The 18,619-nt window shown below is 28.5% G+C and overlaps 1 protein-coding gene across 1 annotated transcript in view; it reads right to left on the reverse strand.

Annotated features, from left to right (window-relative positions):
• LOC136080705 (uncharacterized) overlaps positions 1-18,619 on the reverse strand; it is a 200,251-nt gene that overhangs the window by 100,840 nt on the left and 80,792 nt on the right. Inside the window, exon 2 of the mRNA XM_065797695.1 lies at positions 4,430-4,681. Within this exon, the coding sequence (XP_065653767.1) occupies positions 4,430-4,681 (252 nt within the window). The remainder of the gene's footprint in view (positions 1-4,429; positions 4,682-18,619) is intronic.

Here is an 18,619-nt window from a genome sequence, read left to right on the forward strand (position 1 = left end):
TATATATATATATATATTTATATATATATATTTATATATATATATATATATATATTTATATATATATAGATATATATTATATATATATATATATATATATATATATATATATATATATATACTTATATATATATATATATATATATATATATATATATATATATATATATATATATATATATATATATATATATATATATATATATATTATATATATATAAATATATATATTTACATTTTTATGTATGTGTATAGATAGATATAAATATATATATATATTGCATGTAATTTTTTTTTTAAGATTTAATTTTAAGTATTTAAAAATGACCACCTACAAAGGAAAGCATCATTGTAAAGTCTTAATACAGCTTTTTAAAATCGAGTATAGTAAAGAAACTGTTAACTGGTACCACACTCCAATGCGTTTTGCATCTTGCCACGGTCATAGAAGTCGATTTGCGAAAGAGATAGTTTGATCCAATAATAACAGAAGTAACTTCTTCACAAATTAAGTTGTCGACAGCTGGAGCTGCCTACCAGGTGAGATGGTAAATGCTGAAAGCCTGAATGCCTTTGAGAATCAGTTAAACTTGTTTCAAAAAATCCGCCACAGTGCCGCTAAGGCGCTCTATGCAACACAATAATGTTGCATTGTGGTTAACTAACTTTTTTTTTTTTAAGTATACTAAAAAGGTAAAACTATTATTCGCAATTATGAGTTTCAAAGGTGCAGATATAGTTACAAGCAAATGAATGCAAGGTATGTTTAAGTTGAAAATATTATATGAATAAATTTTTTAATAAATGTATGAAGCTATTTCTATTCATATTTGAATGAAACAGTGCAACATATCACAGTTATTTGAACATAAGAGAAGCAAGTCCTATTATTAAAGTGCAAAAAGTTGCTGAATGTAAGTTTATCAAAGAATGTCATCTGGTTTTATTAAACATTTTATGTAAATAAATATTTTTTATCAAGTTTGAAAGTATTTCCAACGTTAATAAACAGTATATGAAGTTTTTTTTCATCAGGTTTAAAAAACTACCCAAAAAGCATCACTTGAATTTATTGTTATGAGGATCTTTCATTAGTTTTTTTTATTTTATTTTATTACATAATGAAATTATAACAAGGTTAAAAAAATTGTTAAATAAACTAAAAGTAAAGTGTTGAATTTACCATGAGTATAAATGTGTGTTCAAGTAACACCCTTTATATGTGCTAGCTGGAATCCATGAAAGATTTCTATAGTATTTCTGTTTTTAGAAACACTGGTGTCACATACAACGAAGTTTGATTCGGTCAATAAGTTGAAGGGAGCTCTTGACAGAATAGCACGACAATTATTTTGTTATGTTTTTGTAGGCTTATTTATAAATGTATGCTTTTTTTTTTGTATGCTTATATTATAAATAAATAGAAAATTAAGCTTTCGTGAGACCCTTAAAAAACGCTTTAAAAACGTTTTTAGGAAAACGTCCGGTCACCGTTTCATATGAACGTTCAGAAAACCATTAAAAAACGTTTTTGTGAGACCCTTAGAAAACGTTCAAAAAACGTTTTTAGGAAAACGTCTGGTCACCGTTTTATATGAACGTTCAAAAAATCATTAAAAAACGTTTTCGTGAGACCATTAGAAAACGTTCAAAAAACGTTTTTAGGAAAACATCCGGTCACCGTTTCATTTGAACGTTCAAAAAACCTTAAAAACGTTTCACGGAACCTTTAAAAAACGTTTGCAAAACGTTCTTGTGCCCACTGGGAAGTGGTATAAAATCAAAATCTTTTAAATCATTGTTTTAATTTAATGATCAATGTTCAATACTTTATAACTTCTTATTGTAAAAATTGTAAACTTCTGTGGAAAAAACGGTTACAAACTTATAAATATTTTTCCTTATTAACTTTAACATAAAAAAACGGCAAATAAATGCTATAAATAGAGTTGTTAACGAGGCCAAAAGTAGCGAGGCCAAGGCCAAATGTTACCAGGTCGTAAGTTACAAGGTCAAAGACAAGGCCACATTTTACAAGACCAAGGCCAAGGACAAGAATAAAAGTTTCAAGGTCAAGGCCAACGCAAACATTTTCAAGACAAAAGACTTTAATTTTTGACTTAGTTTAATAAAGTAATTAGGTATAATAAAGAATGAATAATTACGTAACTAATTACTTAAAAACAAATAATGAAAACTTTAAATGCTTTAGTTTTATTTATTATTTAATGAAGGCTAGGGCCAAAATAATCAAGTTCAAGGCTAAAATTTTCAAGGCCAAGGTCAAGGCCCTAATTTTTGGCCTCAAGGCAAGGCCAAAGACTAACAACTCTGGCTATAAATGAAAACTAAGGAGATTTCGCAATTTTTAAATAAAAGTAAAACTTATAAAAGTGTAAACATCTTTAGAACTTCAAAAAATTTTTTTTGTATTTTAATAAAATTAGAAAAGATTAAAAAAAAAACTAAGCAAAAATGTGGAAGCGGAAAAATTTAAACTACTTCTAAACGCTGCGAACAAACTTCTTTGACCACTAAAGCGTATTGTTTGATGAAGGCTTTAACACTATTTAATAAACAAAAAATTTTATAAAACGACAAAAAATGCTATTAATAAAAATTAACTAGATGTTAACGCAATTCAATTTTGTGATTTTTAAGAGTTGGTTGGTTTTATGACGAATTTAGTGAGCTAAACGGGTATTTGACACAATTCATCGGGTGATTTTTAATTGTGAGGAGCTTTTTCTTATTTTAATAAAACAATTGGCACATTTTTCAGGATTTAACTCCATCATTTTATTTGTAGAATCGCTTCTGTTGTAATAAAAGATTTTTTTTCAACGTATTTAATAAAAAATCTTGGGTCATTTAAAATGTCAATTTCACAATAATATTTGTTTGGAGTCGTATGGAATGAAGTTATAATTAAAAATAAGCTATACACGCACCCTTTCAAAACGTTATACCAGACCTCTGAAATAATGAATATATCAGCTAAGAGAGATTCATAGACTTTAATTTTTTATATAATAAATTCTTTATAGTTGACTCTAAAATAATTTTTGTTTTTATTTTATCTATATCGGTTTCTTTTAATAAAAAGTATTAAAAAACGTTCAAACTTTTTTGTTTGAGGTGATATATATGTATGCAAACATTTAATCAAAAACTTTAAATTAAACAGAACAATATGTTTATTGAACATTCATTTTTTTATTTAAGGTCAAACAATCTTAATTGTATTAAAATAATACACAACCTTAAGTCCAAAAACGTAGATTTTAAAACAAGATCATGACTCTTATATATTCAATTTCTATCAAGTAAAGCTTCCACCAACTACATGAAGTTTATTATTGATGGTTGTTAAGGGTAAGTCTAACAATAAGCAGCAAATGGGCTATTTACTATTATACATTGGAGTATACTTTTAAATACTTTTATATTCAAAAAATTAAAGGTTGTCCTCCACATCAATATTTTTTTTTTGAAATACATAAATAATAAACTTGGTGATAGATATGCTGAAAGTCCGAGAGTTGAAATTTTAAAGTTAGATAAAACTGTTAGATAAAAAATTCATTATTTTAGATTTGTTTACTTATTTAGAATGAAGAAAATGCGATTGATTTTTTTAAAATTGATTGACATTTTAAAACCCTTTGTTATTTAGGCATTAATAGGTATTTATAGATGGTAATGATAAGAGGACATCAGTAAGAGCAAGTTTAACAAATATTATTACAGAAATAAGCATAGACATTTGATGAGATGATTATGCTTTGCACCACCAAAAAAAGAAAAGAAAACAACAACAAGTTGTAATAACTTTAACTAAAGTATTCATTAAAGATTTAAAAAAAAGAGTTGCATCAGCATTTTTATTATATAACTCATACTAGTGAAATGATGATATATGTTAAAGTTTAAAGTAATTTCGCAATTTGTAAATCTTTTATGCTGTTTTATTAAATTCTTTACTCTAAAGTATGAAATGACATAAAGCATCACAATCATCATTTAAAACGAAACAAAAAATAGCAGAAACCAGAATTGTTCAATTAGTTCAATAAGTATAAAAAAAAAGTTTGAAGTTTGATTATTGGTAAAATATATACAATAACTGTTGCTTGGGTTAGCTTTACAAAACATGAAGCTTAAATAGAAATCTTATTAACTAAAGAAATATATTGAGAAAATCTAAATTTAAATGACTTTGCAAGTCTTTTTGATAAAAAAGATTAACTAGCTAATATTTGTAATAAATCAAATGAGACTAAAAACAATTGATTTTTATAGAGTTTATTAAATAAATCTCTATTATGAAGTAAAGTTTAATAAAACTAAAAGAAAAATATATATATATTATATCTAAATGTTTATTAACTTTCTTGCATATAGTTTAAATTTATTGAACGACATATACCTTGAGGATAACAAATGTAGTTAACAATAGTGTATTTATAATTGTTGGGGCAGGGATCACCACCAAATACTTGATTGTTAGATTCAATAAAACAACTGTTGGCTCCATTGCACAAACTTGGAATAAAGTAACTTGCGTTTTTTGAAGAACAAATTGAAGAATTTTTCAGACTACCATATGTTGCATTGAGAACTTTTATAAGGAAATTCGCTGGACACGTTATATTATAAGAAGAATCTTGGCACAATGTAACTGTAATTAAAAAAATATATTTTATGATTATTATTATATATCTAGCTTGTACATTGGTATTTATTATATTAGGTAATATATATTAAATCTAAATAACTACTTTGCGCTTATCGATAACTTTTTAAAGAACACATAATCATTAATGATCAAATTTTTATCGATTTTTTTTTCAAGTCATATATATATATATATATATATATATATATATATATATATATATATATATATATATATATATATATATATATATATATATATATATATATATAAATACATTAATTAATATAATTTAAAAATAAAAATAACTTTTTGATGTTGCAAGTAGGAAGAAGACAAAGCATTTTTAATATACATGCGAGAAATCTCTCCAGCTCCCGTTTTAGAGGCATGGATAAGCATTTGACTAAATAGCAATCCTATGTAATGGAACAAACAGAAAAACATAAAGAAAAAAAGATATGAATGCTGAATGAAGAAGTTGTCGCTTAGGTCTATTATCAAAACATTCTTCTAGTTCTTTAGCTTCTCAAACTGAGTTTGAAATTTTCAGTCTTAATACAAGGCCGCCACATTCAGTTTAAAAAAAAGAAAAGACTAACATTTTGTCTACTGAATTGAACCGGGCACCCAAATGGATACAAGACGTCGGAAACACGTATTAAAACGTATAAAAATCAGTGATCAAGAAGCTATTTTTGTTATTGGTGCAACTGCTAAAGTTCTTGGACATGATCTGGACATCAAATCGAAATGTAAAAACACACACAAAAAAAAAAAATATGACAGTCAGCAAGTAATATTAGAAAAAACAAAAAATTGACTACTATTTTCAATCTTGTACTGAAGTATGCGAGACGAATTAGTGAGAATTAATTAGTGACAACTGACGCAAACTTAACTGTAAAAAGTCCACAGTTGCAGAAAGTAAAAGTTTTTTAATGAACAAGGTATTGCTGTTATCTAATTCAATATATCAGCAAAAAAATGTGACAAATGTAAAAGCATTGTTACCAAATGAAAGAACAAAAACTTATTATTGTTAGTTGCTGGATTTCTATTTAAATAATTTCTGATCAAAATGTTGCTGACAACAACTTTAAAAAGCAAAAGTGATAAAAAGTAATTTAAGTTACTGTTCTCTAAACTATTTTTTTTTTAATTTCTTTATTAAATCACGAGAGACTGTCTTTTAATATCTTCTTCTTTTACAAAAAATCTCTAAAATACCCCACAAATTTTTGAAATGAAAACTATGTTTTTTCAAGATCTTTTTTAAAACTCAGCTCATTTTAAGTTCAATATTGTGAATCATTTTTTTAAGAAACTTTTTTCCAAAATATTGTTTAAAATAGAACTCTTTTAAACTTCTCTTTAAAAAATTCAAAAGAGAAATTTTTTTAATTGTTTTTTATTAGAAAAAAATTTTGAGTTTAAATTATTTTTTTAATACAAGATGAAAATTAAAAATCTGAACTGAAAAAGTTTACTATAAATTTAATTTTTGTCTTTTCATATGACTTTTTTTCATATGACTTTTTTTTCATATTGAAATAAAAAATTTATGCTATGTTTATTTTTAACATCTTCTTCATTTCAACAATTTCTATTTTTTCCAACTTTTTGTTTGTTTGTCAGTTAATAAATAGTAATATTAACTAAAGGTAAACGGGTCTCGGCGATAAGATAGTTTACGTTTTTTTCTTTATCCTTGCTAATCTATTTTATATGTACTATTTCACTTTAAATACTGTCCGAATTTATAAATACGGTAACGAAAATTATAAAAAAAAAAAAAAATCTTAAGTTGAAGATACAGATTTAACTTTTGAAGGGCATTTGCTTCAATCTTTTTAGGAATATGTGATATCAGTTCGTGAAGATTTACTTGACATTCAGGAACGTGAAAGCATGAAATAAAAAAAATAAGATGCTCAAAGTAGGAGTTAGTAATAATAGGTAGAATGAAGGGGTTTTAAGTAGAAATGACAACTTTAGAATTAAACACATTTTTTTTCTATCAAAGACAAGTTAAAAATGTATTTTATAAAAAGACTTCCTTTTTGCAAGTCTTTAAAGAGCAAATTTAAGTTTCGAAAAAATTTTCCTCATGCTTTAAAAACTTGCTTCGAAAGCCAGTACTTTAACAATACAGGTGATTAAAAAAAAATATCTAAAATTATTTCACTGGTAGTTTAATTTTAAGGCCAGTGGCTGCGTAAGAAGAGACTAATGGGGTTCATAGCTACTCAATACTGTTAAACATAAAAAAGGGACGACTGAATAAGCGCGAGTTTCATAAGTGTGAACTAGCATAAGTGCAAATGGTTTAAGTGAGAACTGGCGTAAGTGTAAAGCAGTTGCAAAAACTGGCACAAGTGCGATCTGGCAAAAGGCGAATCAGCATAAGTGCGTCGAATAAGTTTAAAAACAATTGCACAAGTGTCAATTGACATAAGTGCAAACTAGCATAATTGCGAAGCAGTTACAAAAACTGGCATAAGTGCGCCGAATAAATTTGCAAACATTGGCATATGTGTAAGCTGGAAAAAATGCGAATTGACATAAGTGCAAAATGCTAATTTATGTTCAAGTAATAGAAAAAGTGTACTTAAGTAATTTTAAGCAATTTTAGTTATTTTTAAAACATAAGCTTTACATACAATTTTGTGTTATAGTACTATATAAGTAAAAGCTAACAAAAGAAATTAAAACTAAGCTTTTAAACTTGAACGCTGAAAAGATAATGTGTCAATTATTTTATCTCTAGATGATGTTCTCAACTTAGTGATAAAAAGTCCAGCAGCACTAAAGCATCTTTTTGTTTCAACTGATGGTGGTGGTGAAGACTTTGAAGCATAGTGTAATTTTTTTAGCATTTTAAATTATCTCTTAATAAAAAAGATGGCAATAAATATCTCTTGCTATTATTGGAAGTTCCTTTTTTCTTAGGATAGTTTAAAATAGAATCTTTTTAAGCTTGATCATATTGATTCGGTGCCTCTAAATATCTTAAAAGTCCTGCAATTCCAATTTTTCTTCTTTCAGAAATTCTTTTTATCATACACTCAGACAAAAAAGAAAATATTGTAGTATCTTGGTCTTTTAGTTTTTTTAAAATAAATTTACTCATTTTTTCAGCTCCAAAAAGAGTAATTAATTTATTGACACAACCCCCGTTAATGGGGATTTAGACGGTAATTGCGAAAGAAACCCATCTCGTGTACCTTTGACTGGACTAGAATGTTGTACCTTTGACCAACAAAAACTAAAGAAAATACGTGACTTTACCTAAATAGTTATAATAACTGATTTTATTTAAAAAAATTAGTAATACTATTAGTAATACTGACTGAGTATTGTAACTTCGATACACAAGTCTTTGCAAGATTGTGAGGATTGATTTTTCTAAATTGGGATTGCTAACAATATAGTTAGATTTGTTAATTTATTGACATAAGGTAGGCCAGAAGTTGCTATATAATATATAACAAGCTAAAATATTAAAGACGTTCAAACATCGCATAATTTTTTAATAATAACATTTCGGTCAAAGGAACAACGCGAATCGGTCAGAGGTACAATGTACGTGTTGTACCTTTGACCAATTGACTTTTTAAAACGCGGAAAAAAGATACTTCTTGATTGAATGAAAAAAAAGTCCTAAGTATAATTTTTGAGCAATATTGGAGAATATTATTTAGTTAGAATGGTTTAAATTTACTCAATAGTCAACGCAAAATACGCCTTAAAGCAAAAAGTGGCAAAAGATGCAACAGGTTCCCCTACAAAAAAAATATGTAAAACAAAACTAGGTAAACAAATATAATACAATATATATATATGTATATATATATATATATATATGTGTGTGTGTGTGTGTGTGTGTGTGTGTGTGTGTGTGTGTGTGTGTGTGTGTGTGTGTGTGTGTGTGTGTGTGTGTGTGTGACAAATACTAGAAAAATTTATTAGATATAAATCGAAAAAATATAGAAATTTGACACACATTTGTTTTAAATTTATCATAAAAAAAGAAAAATATTAGGTAATATATAAAATATAGGTAGAAAGTAGTCATAGGAGTGACACCTAAATAAAATAAACAAAGAAAAAAAAATTCAACAGCAATATTAATAGTTGAAAGCAAGTGTAAACTAAATTAACTATAAAAAAATAATTATTAGGCCATTATAAATTAAATAAAAAGGCAAAATATATGAAAACTCTCAATTAATAACAATTGTAAAAATCATAAGCTACAACAGCACAACTAAAACAAACTTTACGCAAACGAAAAGACAAGCACAAAAACTACAAAACGAAATAAAAAATTACATAACGAAAAGGCAAATACAAAAACTTCTACAAAATAAAATAAAATATATTTGTTACTCTTTACGGATACAGAAAAGCGAAGAAAATTTGGAGTGAATTATTTTTGTTTTAAATAGTTCTTTTTGTTATTTTTTCGAACATTTTTCGAACATTTTTCGAATTTCATTTCTTCAAAATTGTTACATCGCTTATAATTGATTGTTTTTGTATTATTTTATTAAATCAATTTGTTCGTTTTACTTTTTTATTCGTTTTCTTGTTTTATAATGTTTTCAATCTTTTAGTTCTTTTATACCTTTTTCTATTTTTATTATTTTACTTTATTTTTAACTTATCTTTTTTATTTTTGAAAATAATTTCTTTCCGATTTTTTTTTTGTTTTTTTTCTTTTCATCATTAAATAAACGCTTCCGCCATTTGCGATGTCATTTCAAAGTGAATATAAAGTGAAGTTTAATATATAAAATTAATATATTTTTTAATATATAAAATTAAATAAATTTTAATAAATAAAATTAAATAAAAACTTTTAATATGGATGTAAAATTTTACTTTTTGAATTAATTTTCATGCAATATTTTGAGGGAGTACAGATATATAACAGTTTTATATGTATATATACAGTGCTGGCAAAAAGTCTTGCAACAAGGCACAATTTTACACAAATCAATGTTTCCACGCCAGTAGGCTCAGTGTTATTATCTTATATTTTTATCTTTAGGTATAAATATATTTATAAAGACAATTTTGTAGCTTAAACAGTTAATTCAGTGAAAATCGTGGCTAAGATTCGGCAGCTCAGTAAAGAAGAAAAAGCATGCATTCAACGTCTTGCTAAAAGTGGTATGTCTCATGCAGACATTGCAACAATTTACATAGTTAAACGCACTGCAATTTGGCGTGTTGTAAAGCAGGTTATCCCCCTGTCTCCTAAAAAAAGGTCTGGACGTCCTAGAGTCACTTCGCAGCATACTGACCTCAAGATGGTAACAATGGTCAAGATGAATCCTTCAATAACCTTTGGTGACCTACAGAACAGCATACCAACACTTTCTAATGTCTCAAAGCGCACAATCCGTCACAGACATCTGCGGAATTAAACTTACCTGCACGAAGCCCATTTAAGAAGCCATTGGTAACTGAAAAGGTGAAAAAAAAAGCGCATTGAGTTCTGCAAGAAGCATCAAGATTGGACAGAAGAGCAGTGGACACAGGTGATGTTCAGTGATGAGTCCATGTTTTGTCAGTTCTCTGATGTTAAGCTTTTTGTTCGTCGACCTACTAGTTCTAATAAAAAATGTATATGTATATATATATATATATATATATATATGTATATATATATATATATATATATATATATATATATATATATATATATATATTTATATATATATATATATATACATATATATAAAACTGTTAAAAACAAAAACAAATTAATGCAATAGTTTCTTTTGATTCAATTATCGAAACATAGGTTTCCAAACTCCATCATCCTGATTCAGACCGCCGTCTGAAAGTGCACATTTATGGCGTTGTATTTCCAGTGCCAGTTTGACTTTTCTGTTAAAATTGTTGGCCTTTTCTTTTAAATTATTTTTATTGTTTTATCTAAAATAACCATGACAATTTTTTGAATGTTCCGCTAGTACTGAATAATCCCATTTTACTTCGTATGTATTTTTCTGATGTTAATAAATGGAAGATGAGATTTTTAATTTTGTTTTGCCGATATAACATTTTTTGCAGGAGCATTCAATTTTGTACACACCTAGGGAAGAATTTACAAGGAGAGTAGGTTTTTTTTTTTGTGGTTAGTATATGTTGTTAGATTTTTGGTGATTCAAAGACTGATGTGTAACCTGCTTTTTCGAAAATTTTTTTTAACTTCGAGCTATTTCATGGAATCTACGGTAAAAATATATGTTTTTTTAAATTGTTAAATGTTGATTTTTAATATTTTGTTTTTTATTATGTAACTCTTTTTGAGTGGTTTTTATGATATTTTCCAGGCTTGTTTTTTTATATCCATTTTCTACAAAAGCATCAATTAGAAACAATAACTCTTGTTTAATATTTTTATCAGATCAAAAATACACTGCCCTATGAACAAATTCTTTGAAAACTTCGTTTATAATTTTTGGATCCGTAGCATGAGTTAGAGTTAATTTGGACGTTAGTTATGGCATCTTTACGGTAAACTTCAAAACCGTACGTACCAGTTTCATTGTAAATAATAGTTATGTCAAGAAAGTTCGACTTCCATGGTGTACTGAATATTTTTATGTTGGTTGTTAAGTAATTTTAAAAAGATTTTTGCATCTTTAATAGAGTTAAAACGTAAATGGGAGTCATCAACATATCTTTTAAATGACTTTGCATGAATATCATTGAAACAGCTTGCACAATAGTATAACTTTCGTGAAACTGTAAAAACACTCTGCAGCTGCTACCATAAGTCCTCAACCAATAGGTCTAGAATCCTCTAGTTCATAAATGTCGTGTTTATAAAAAAACAGCAATCCAAAAGGGATATATCTAAGTGTTTCTATTTCATCAAAGATAAATTTGGATGTAAAACTAATTAAAACTCATTTTTTAATCTCTCAATCAGGACAATTATTTCATTCTTTACTGGGACTGAAGGATATGAATTAATGATATCAAAAGACACTTTAATTTCATCCTTGTTAATATGTCGTGATTTAGTTATGTTTAAAAATTGTTGAAAAGTTTTTTTAATGTGTATTGTTTTTATTGTGGATAAGTTGTATCATATCAGTTAAGATTTTTTTTAAATTTTGTATGCAGCCGTTCCAATAATGCTTACAATAATTCGCATTGTGTAGTTTTTTCAGGTGAGCTTTTATGACACCATACAAACGAGGTGGAATAGCATCTCTTTGGTAAAAATCTTTATATTCTTTTACCGTAAGTTGCACTTATGCCAATCTTTGCAGGTTTGTTTGGTGCACTTATGCCAGTTGCGAAATTTGTGCTTATTTGGACTCCTGATATAAATGTGAGATTTCCACTATGAACATTTTTTACTTCTAATATCATAAAATAGTAGAATGCTCGCGTAACAGATGTGTTGCAGTTATTTAAACTATGTGTTCAAACTAATTTTTGTTTTCGATTGTCGCGCTAGTTTGACAAGGTCATCTGAAACTTCTAATTTTAGAAAAGTTCATAAAATACATCAAATAAGTTAGCAACACAATTATGGGCTCCTCAAAATGGCTATTTTTGGAATCATTTTTTTACAGCCACACCTCACGGTGCGATAAAAAAATTTAACGTGTTAAAAGGTATTGAAAAAACCCTCATTGAGAACCATTGAGATCTTTTAAACAATTGTATAGTTAATATAATAGTTCATCTTTCAGATTAATTGAAAATGTGACCCAGTATTTTAAAAACTCTTAACCTAAGATAGATAGCTAAACTAATAAGAGTTTTGGTAGCTAAACTATCAACAGGTTTGAAGATATATCTCTGTTCTACAAACACAAAGGCGCACTTAAACCAACTCCTATTTCTACATGTTTACACCCACATGCTACAATGATTTTCCTTAGTATTGCTCAATTTTTCAAAATGTTAAATGATTGTTGTGTAATTTGTTTTGGTGACAGTTTGACATTAAAAAAGTGAAGTGTACCTCAATACTGTGATAAAAACTTGAATTAATATTTATATATATATATAAATATATATATATATATATATATATATATATATATATATATATATATATATATATATATATATATATATATATATATATATATATATATATAAAGATCCAACCACTAAGATTTTTAGACAGAAACGTAATACTATTTCAATTTAATGATAATATGATTGAATTAAACGCAACAAACAACATTCACATAAGTCAATTACACACTTTCCAAGAAACCAACAAGTAGTTCACATCAGAAAAAATTTTCTAGTACCTCGAATGACTTCCTCCGGCTTTGAGGACAGCTTCTATTCTTCGAGGCATAGAGGCAACAAGAGTCATAGTAATCAGGCGTTATTTTATGGGGCCACGCCTCCAGTATAGCCTCCTCCAAAGTTGTCGTCGACGTCGAGTTTGCTTTTGCCACTTCCGCTTTCAATTTAACCCAGCAATTTTAAATCAAACTTAATTCCGGTGAGGAGCCAGGCCACGTAGCAAGAAAACATTGATGGAATTCTCTTGAAATCATGTCTTGACAATCTTTGCCTGATGACATATCGCGCCGATATGCATAAAGATGTCACAATTGCAAGTTCTGAGCTAAATATGAATATTTTTCTTTATTATTTTCAAATATTTAACAACTTTGACAGTTTCACCTGGCGGCATGAGATGGATTTCCGCTCAACCTTTGGCAGTAATTGCTCCCAAAATCATAATTGCAGGGCAATGTTTTACCGCTGTAGCAACATTACGGGCATTGTAGCGTGTGGTGGCCGTCGAACATTTACTTTATGCGTAGCAAATTGTTTCACCTGCGATTCGTCTAAGAACATGACACGTCGCCACATTGCCTTGGTCCAATTTTTATGTGCTTTACAAAATTTGAGGCGATCACGGATAGTTTCCTGAAATAGTCGTGGTTTTAATGCAGCGCGATAGGATCGCAGACAGATATTATCCACAAGACATCACCGAATGGTGCGAGAGCTCACATTCTCATCAGGAAGCAGTTTATTAAGAATTTGTAAATATAATGCCAGTGGGTCCTTCGTGGCTGCACGGCAGACCATAGCGTCAGTTTTCGATGTAGAACATCTCGGTCTACCACTGGACCTTCCTGCAGCGCTGCTGCCTGTTGACTTGATGTGCTGAATGACGTCGTGAGCAGTTATCTTAGGCACTTGTAAACGTGCGACAAATGCAAGTTCAGACATCTCGTCTACCATCAAAAGTCATATTTTAGCACAATTTCCAAATGATGTTGTCGCATTAGTCAAGTAAAATAGTATTTCGAAGTCTTGCTTGCGATGGCATATATAACAATAGTACAACTGTTTCGATTAACTGATAACTAGCAAATCACGCATGTTAAGCGTGATGGTAAAACTCCGAGGAAGGCGCCTAAACTGAAATGTAGATACTGTATAAATTCCTGCATCTTCTGTTTAGGGAACCCAGGATGCATCTCCAAATGGTACAGTGCGACTGAGCAAATCGAGTGGGGGAACCTAAATTTCCTTTGAAACACGGTAAGTGTTTTTTCACTGTATTTGTCCAACATATATAATGTCCAACATTTAATAGGTACATTTTATTCAATTAATCTGTTTTAAATTTCAGGCAGAGCTTCTCTAACACAACTGTTTAAGGATCCTCTTCCAACTGAAAGCCTTGTGACAGTTCTACTTAACACTGGTTTGTCCAACAACCAGATGAGACAACTTGCTTCAACACTTAACTCTGCAGGCCAACAAAAAATTGTTGAACCAAATTTTGCTAAGAAATTTGCAGAGCAAGGAAAGTTGCTCAAAGATAACTTTTCTATCACTAAAGTTAAATGTTCTGACATTGACCACCTAAGAGATGTTGTTCATTGTAATGATAATGGCAGCGTTCTTCAATTTTTGGTGATCTTTTACGGAAATCTGTCTCCGAGCAACATCTATTTAAGATTGGAATTGATGGTGGAGGTGACTTGCTTAAGACGAGTCTGGGCATTATCAAAGTAGCCTCAGAACCAACCAGTCCCGTCCTGAAGACTTCTAAGTTTTTTAGTTCTTCCTTCAAAGATTCTGGAGTAAAGAAACAGCTGATTCTAGCAATACCATAAAAAAATGACAGAAAACTGTGAAAACATTAAAAACCTGTTGAAATTCACTAAAATTGGTTTTTCCTTTGTCTTGTCTTGCGACATGAAAGTTGCTAACATGCTTTGTGGACTTCAGTCTCATGTCTATCAAATATCCTTGCTGTTGGTGTGGAGCAGACTCTTCAAAATTTGAAAATGTGGTACACTGAGAACTTTGGGAAGACATCAGAAAGGCTCACCAAGCTTTTGTTGCTGAAGGAAGTAATATAAAGAGTGCTAAATGCTTTGGAAATGTTATTAACGCGCTCTTGCTCAATATTTTAGGTGAAGCATTCATTTTAAAAGATACACCACCAATGGAACTTCACCTACTGATGGGTGTGGTCAACCACTTTTCAAGAGTCTAAGCAAAGTTTGGCCAGAGGTCAAAGAATGGCCAGAGTTTTTAAAAGTTCCCCTCCAACCCTTTCATAGAGGACATTTTCATGGAAATTATTGTCAAAGGCTGTTGGAAAAACATTGATATTCTTCAGCAAAAATTAAAGCATCAGCTATGAGTGTAGCATTTCATTATGTTGAAGCATTCAGGCAATTTAATAAGTTAGTTACTGCATGTTTTGGAACCCATCTGTATGAAAGTTTTCAAGAATACATTGAAAACTTCAAAGCTTCATACCTAGCTTTTCCAGTCTCAATCAATCCAAAGGGTCTCTTTGTGTTCTTTCACGTGGCCTAGTTCATTTCTCTGAGTTATCAAAGTCTTAGAATATATAGTAAACAAGCTAATGAAGCTCTTCATGTAAACTTCAAGCCTCTGTGACAACAATTCAAGAGACATACACTTCACCCAGAACATGGACTGCAATTACTTAACTGTGGTGTAGACTACGACAGCAAACATGTATAGAAGTCGAAATCAAAACATATAAGAGTGGAAAACGTGATTTTATTAGAATTCAGATGTTTTAGCTATATGATTAAATCCATTATGATATTATGAGAATCAAATTGTGAAATTATACAGAAATTTGCTTTGTTGTTCTTGCTTTTTCAGTTGTTTTGTTAAAAGTATCACTTTTGAAAAAAACAACTCACAATTGGATGAATTAATAGCTTTTAGTACTAAATGATAGTTTTGAAACTTAGCCAGTGAGAAAAACAAAAATGCTAATTTCTCTCACGGATGGTTATCGTAGATTTTAAAATAACTTCTTATGTATATATATTTATATCTATATATATCTATATATATATATATATATATATATATATATATCTATATATATCTATATATATATCTATATATATATATATATATATATATATATATATATATATATATATATATATATATATATATATATATATATATATATATATATATATATATATATGTATATATATATATATTTATATATATATATATATATATATATATATATATATATATATATATATATATATATATATATATATATATATATATATATATATATATATATATAGATCTTTTTTTTGTTATACGTTAAAATATGGGTAGATTTCAATAAATACGGCTGCGTATAAACTTTTTAAAAATATATATATATTTTTTAATAATTTATAGTTATTTCGATATTTTGCTGATCTATTGTGATCAGCGTCATCAGGTATAATAAATAAAATAGTTACAAAGAAATCGTTATAGTAAAAACAAACCGTTAAAAAGATAACACTAAAAAGCCAAAATATAATACAAAAAATTTTCTCAAAAAACTGACGTCAGCAGATTTTATTAAAAAATGGCCCTCAGGTTTTAGTTGTCACTTTATCATCGTCATCTCGATTGAGAACCACATCACCATTTCTCAACTCCTGCAGAACCCTAGCTTTGCTTATTTCGAGTGACTCTCTGATTTTCCGAGTTCGATATTTTGGGGCTACAGATAATGTTTTGGGGCGCAACCAATCAAACTTACCATGGCATGTTTTGGAATGTTCAGGTGCACCGGAACTAGACCATTTTTCTTTTAAGCTGTTTTTCTGGTGTTCAATACATCTCGATATCACCTTCTTTTTAGTTTTACCAATGTATATCGAACTGCATGAACATTTTAGCTGGTATACGCCAGGGTTTGTGTTTAGTGGTAGTTTAGTTTTATTGTTGCAAAAAATGTTTTTAAATTGAGAGTTGATGTAGTCAACCTTTATGTTTTGTTTTCGAAATTCTTTACGAAGTTTTGGACCAACAATTGGTATTCAAGGTAGTTTTTTAAAGGGTTGGGTATCTAATGGTTGACATGTGGTGTTTTTTGAACTGTTTTTTAAATAGTCTATAGTAATATTATTTAGAATGTTCTTGTTGTGGCCATTTTCAATAAATATGTCTATTAGAAAATCAATTTCTTTTTGAAAGTGTTTTTGAGAGCAAAAATTAATGTTCGAGTTAGGTTTAAGTTGAACATTTGTAATAGCTTCTTTTTGATGTATTTGAAATTCATAAGCTCTAGAGCCTGTGTTTGTAATATTAATATCTAGGAAATTGAGTTGTTTGAGGTCGTTTTCAAGTTCCACTGTGTATTTTATGGCAGGATGTTATTCATTAAGGATGTTCAGAAACATTTGTTGTTGTTTTATTGAAGCGAAGCGAGCAACAATGATCTACATATCTCTTGTAAGTTTTTGTTTTGGATGTATAAACAATTGCTATGTTAAGGGCCTTTCTTTCTATATTTTGTAGAAACGCTTCCGCCATAACAACCATTAAAGATAAACCTATAGGACCTGAATTAGGTATTACTCGTATATTGTTTTAATATAAAAAATAGCATATACTTAATGAAAGTTCAATTAATAGGTGAATGTCTGCAAGAGTAAGTTTAGTTCGAGTTTTTAAGTCATCAATGTCAGCGTTTAGTATATTAATAATAACCGTAATTGCTTCGTCAATGGGTATGGATGGATATAAATTGACTATATCAAATGAAACTTGAACTTCATTAGGATCTATTATCCATTGCTTAGCTTCATTTACAAAACTATTATAATTCATAAGTCTACTTTTATTTTTCTTCAGAGTCGGTTGAATAATTTTAACAAGATAATCAGATGTTCCATAAGGTGGTGTGTAAATTGTTGATACAACGGGGCGCATTTGGTAGTCTTTTTCTGGTTTGTGAGCTTTAATCATTCTGTAAATCTTTGGTTGGTTACAATCTGATGGATACATTTTAAAGTATGTATTTGTGTCTAGCTTACCTTCTTTTCTTAACTTGCACAATTGTCTTTGAAATTTAGTAGTCAATGTGGATGTTGGATCATAATCAATAATTTTGCTATTTTTTATTTGTTCTTCTAATTTGAGAGATGCATTATTTTTGTTTAATAATGCGAAACCTGTGCCTTTATCGAAAGGGTATATCTTAATATTAGAAATGTTTTTTAATTTGTTTATGGAAAGGCGTTGTTGCTTAGTTATATTATCTTTTAATTTAAATTTTAGTGAATTTGTTAAAATTTGTGAACAGTTTTGTCGTAGAGTTTCTGCCTGTGTTGGTTTTTTAAGTTTTTCAAGTTGTAAAGCGCAAGTTTCGATATTAGTTATAATATCCATATAAGGAATTTTTTTCTGCAGTGGTACAAAATTTGGACCTAAATTGAGTAGCTCAGTTGTTGATTTATCCAGAGTAACATTAGTTAAATTGAGTATAGCAGGTTTAATAACTTGATTGGGAGGATCAAAAGTATTTTTTATAATCGGTGTAATTTGTAATTTATAATATTTTTCTCTCATTTCCGTTTTTTTCTTAATATAATGGTAATTTTTTGATTTGTTGGACATACT

Source organism: Hydra vulgaris, chromosome 05 (assembly GCF_038396675.1).
Source record: "Hydra vulgaris chromosome 05, alternate assembly HydraT2T_AEP".
NCBI classification, from domain to species: Eukaryota; Metazoa; Cnidaria; class Hydrozoa; order Anthoathecata; family Hydridae; genus Hydra; species Hydra vulgaris.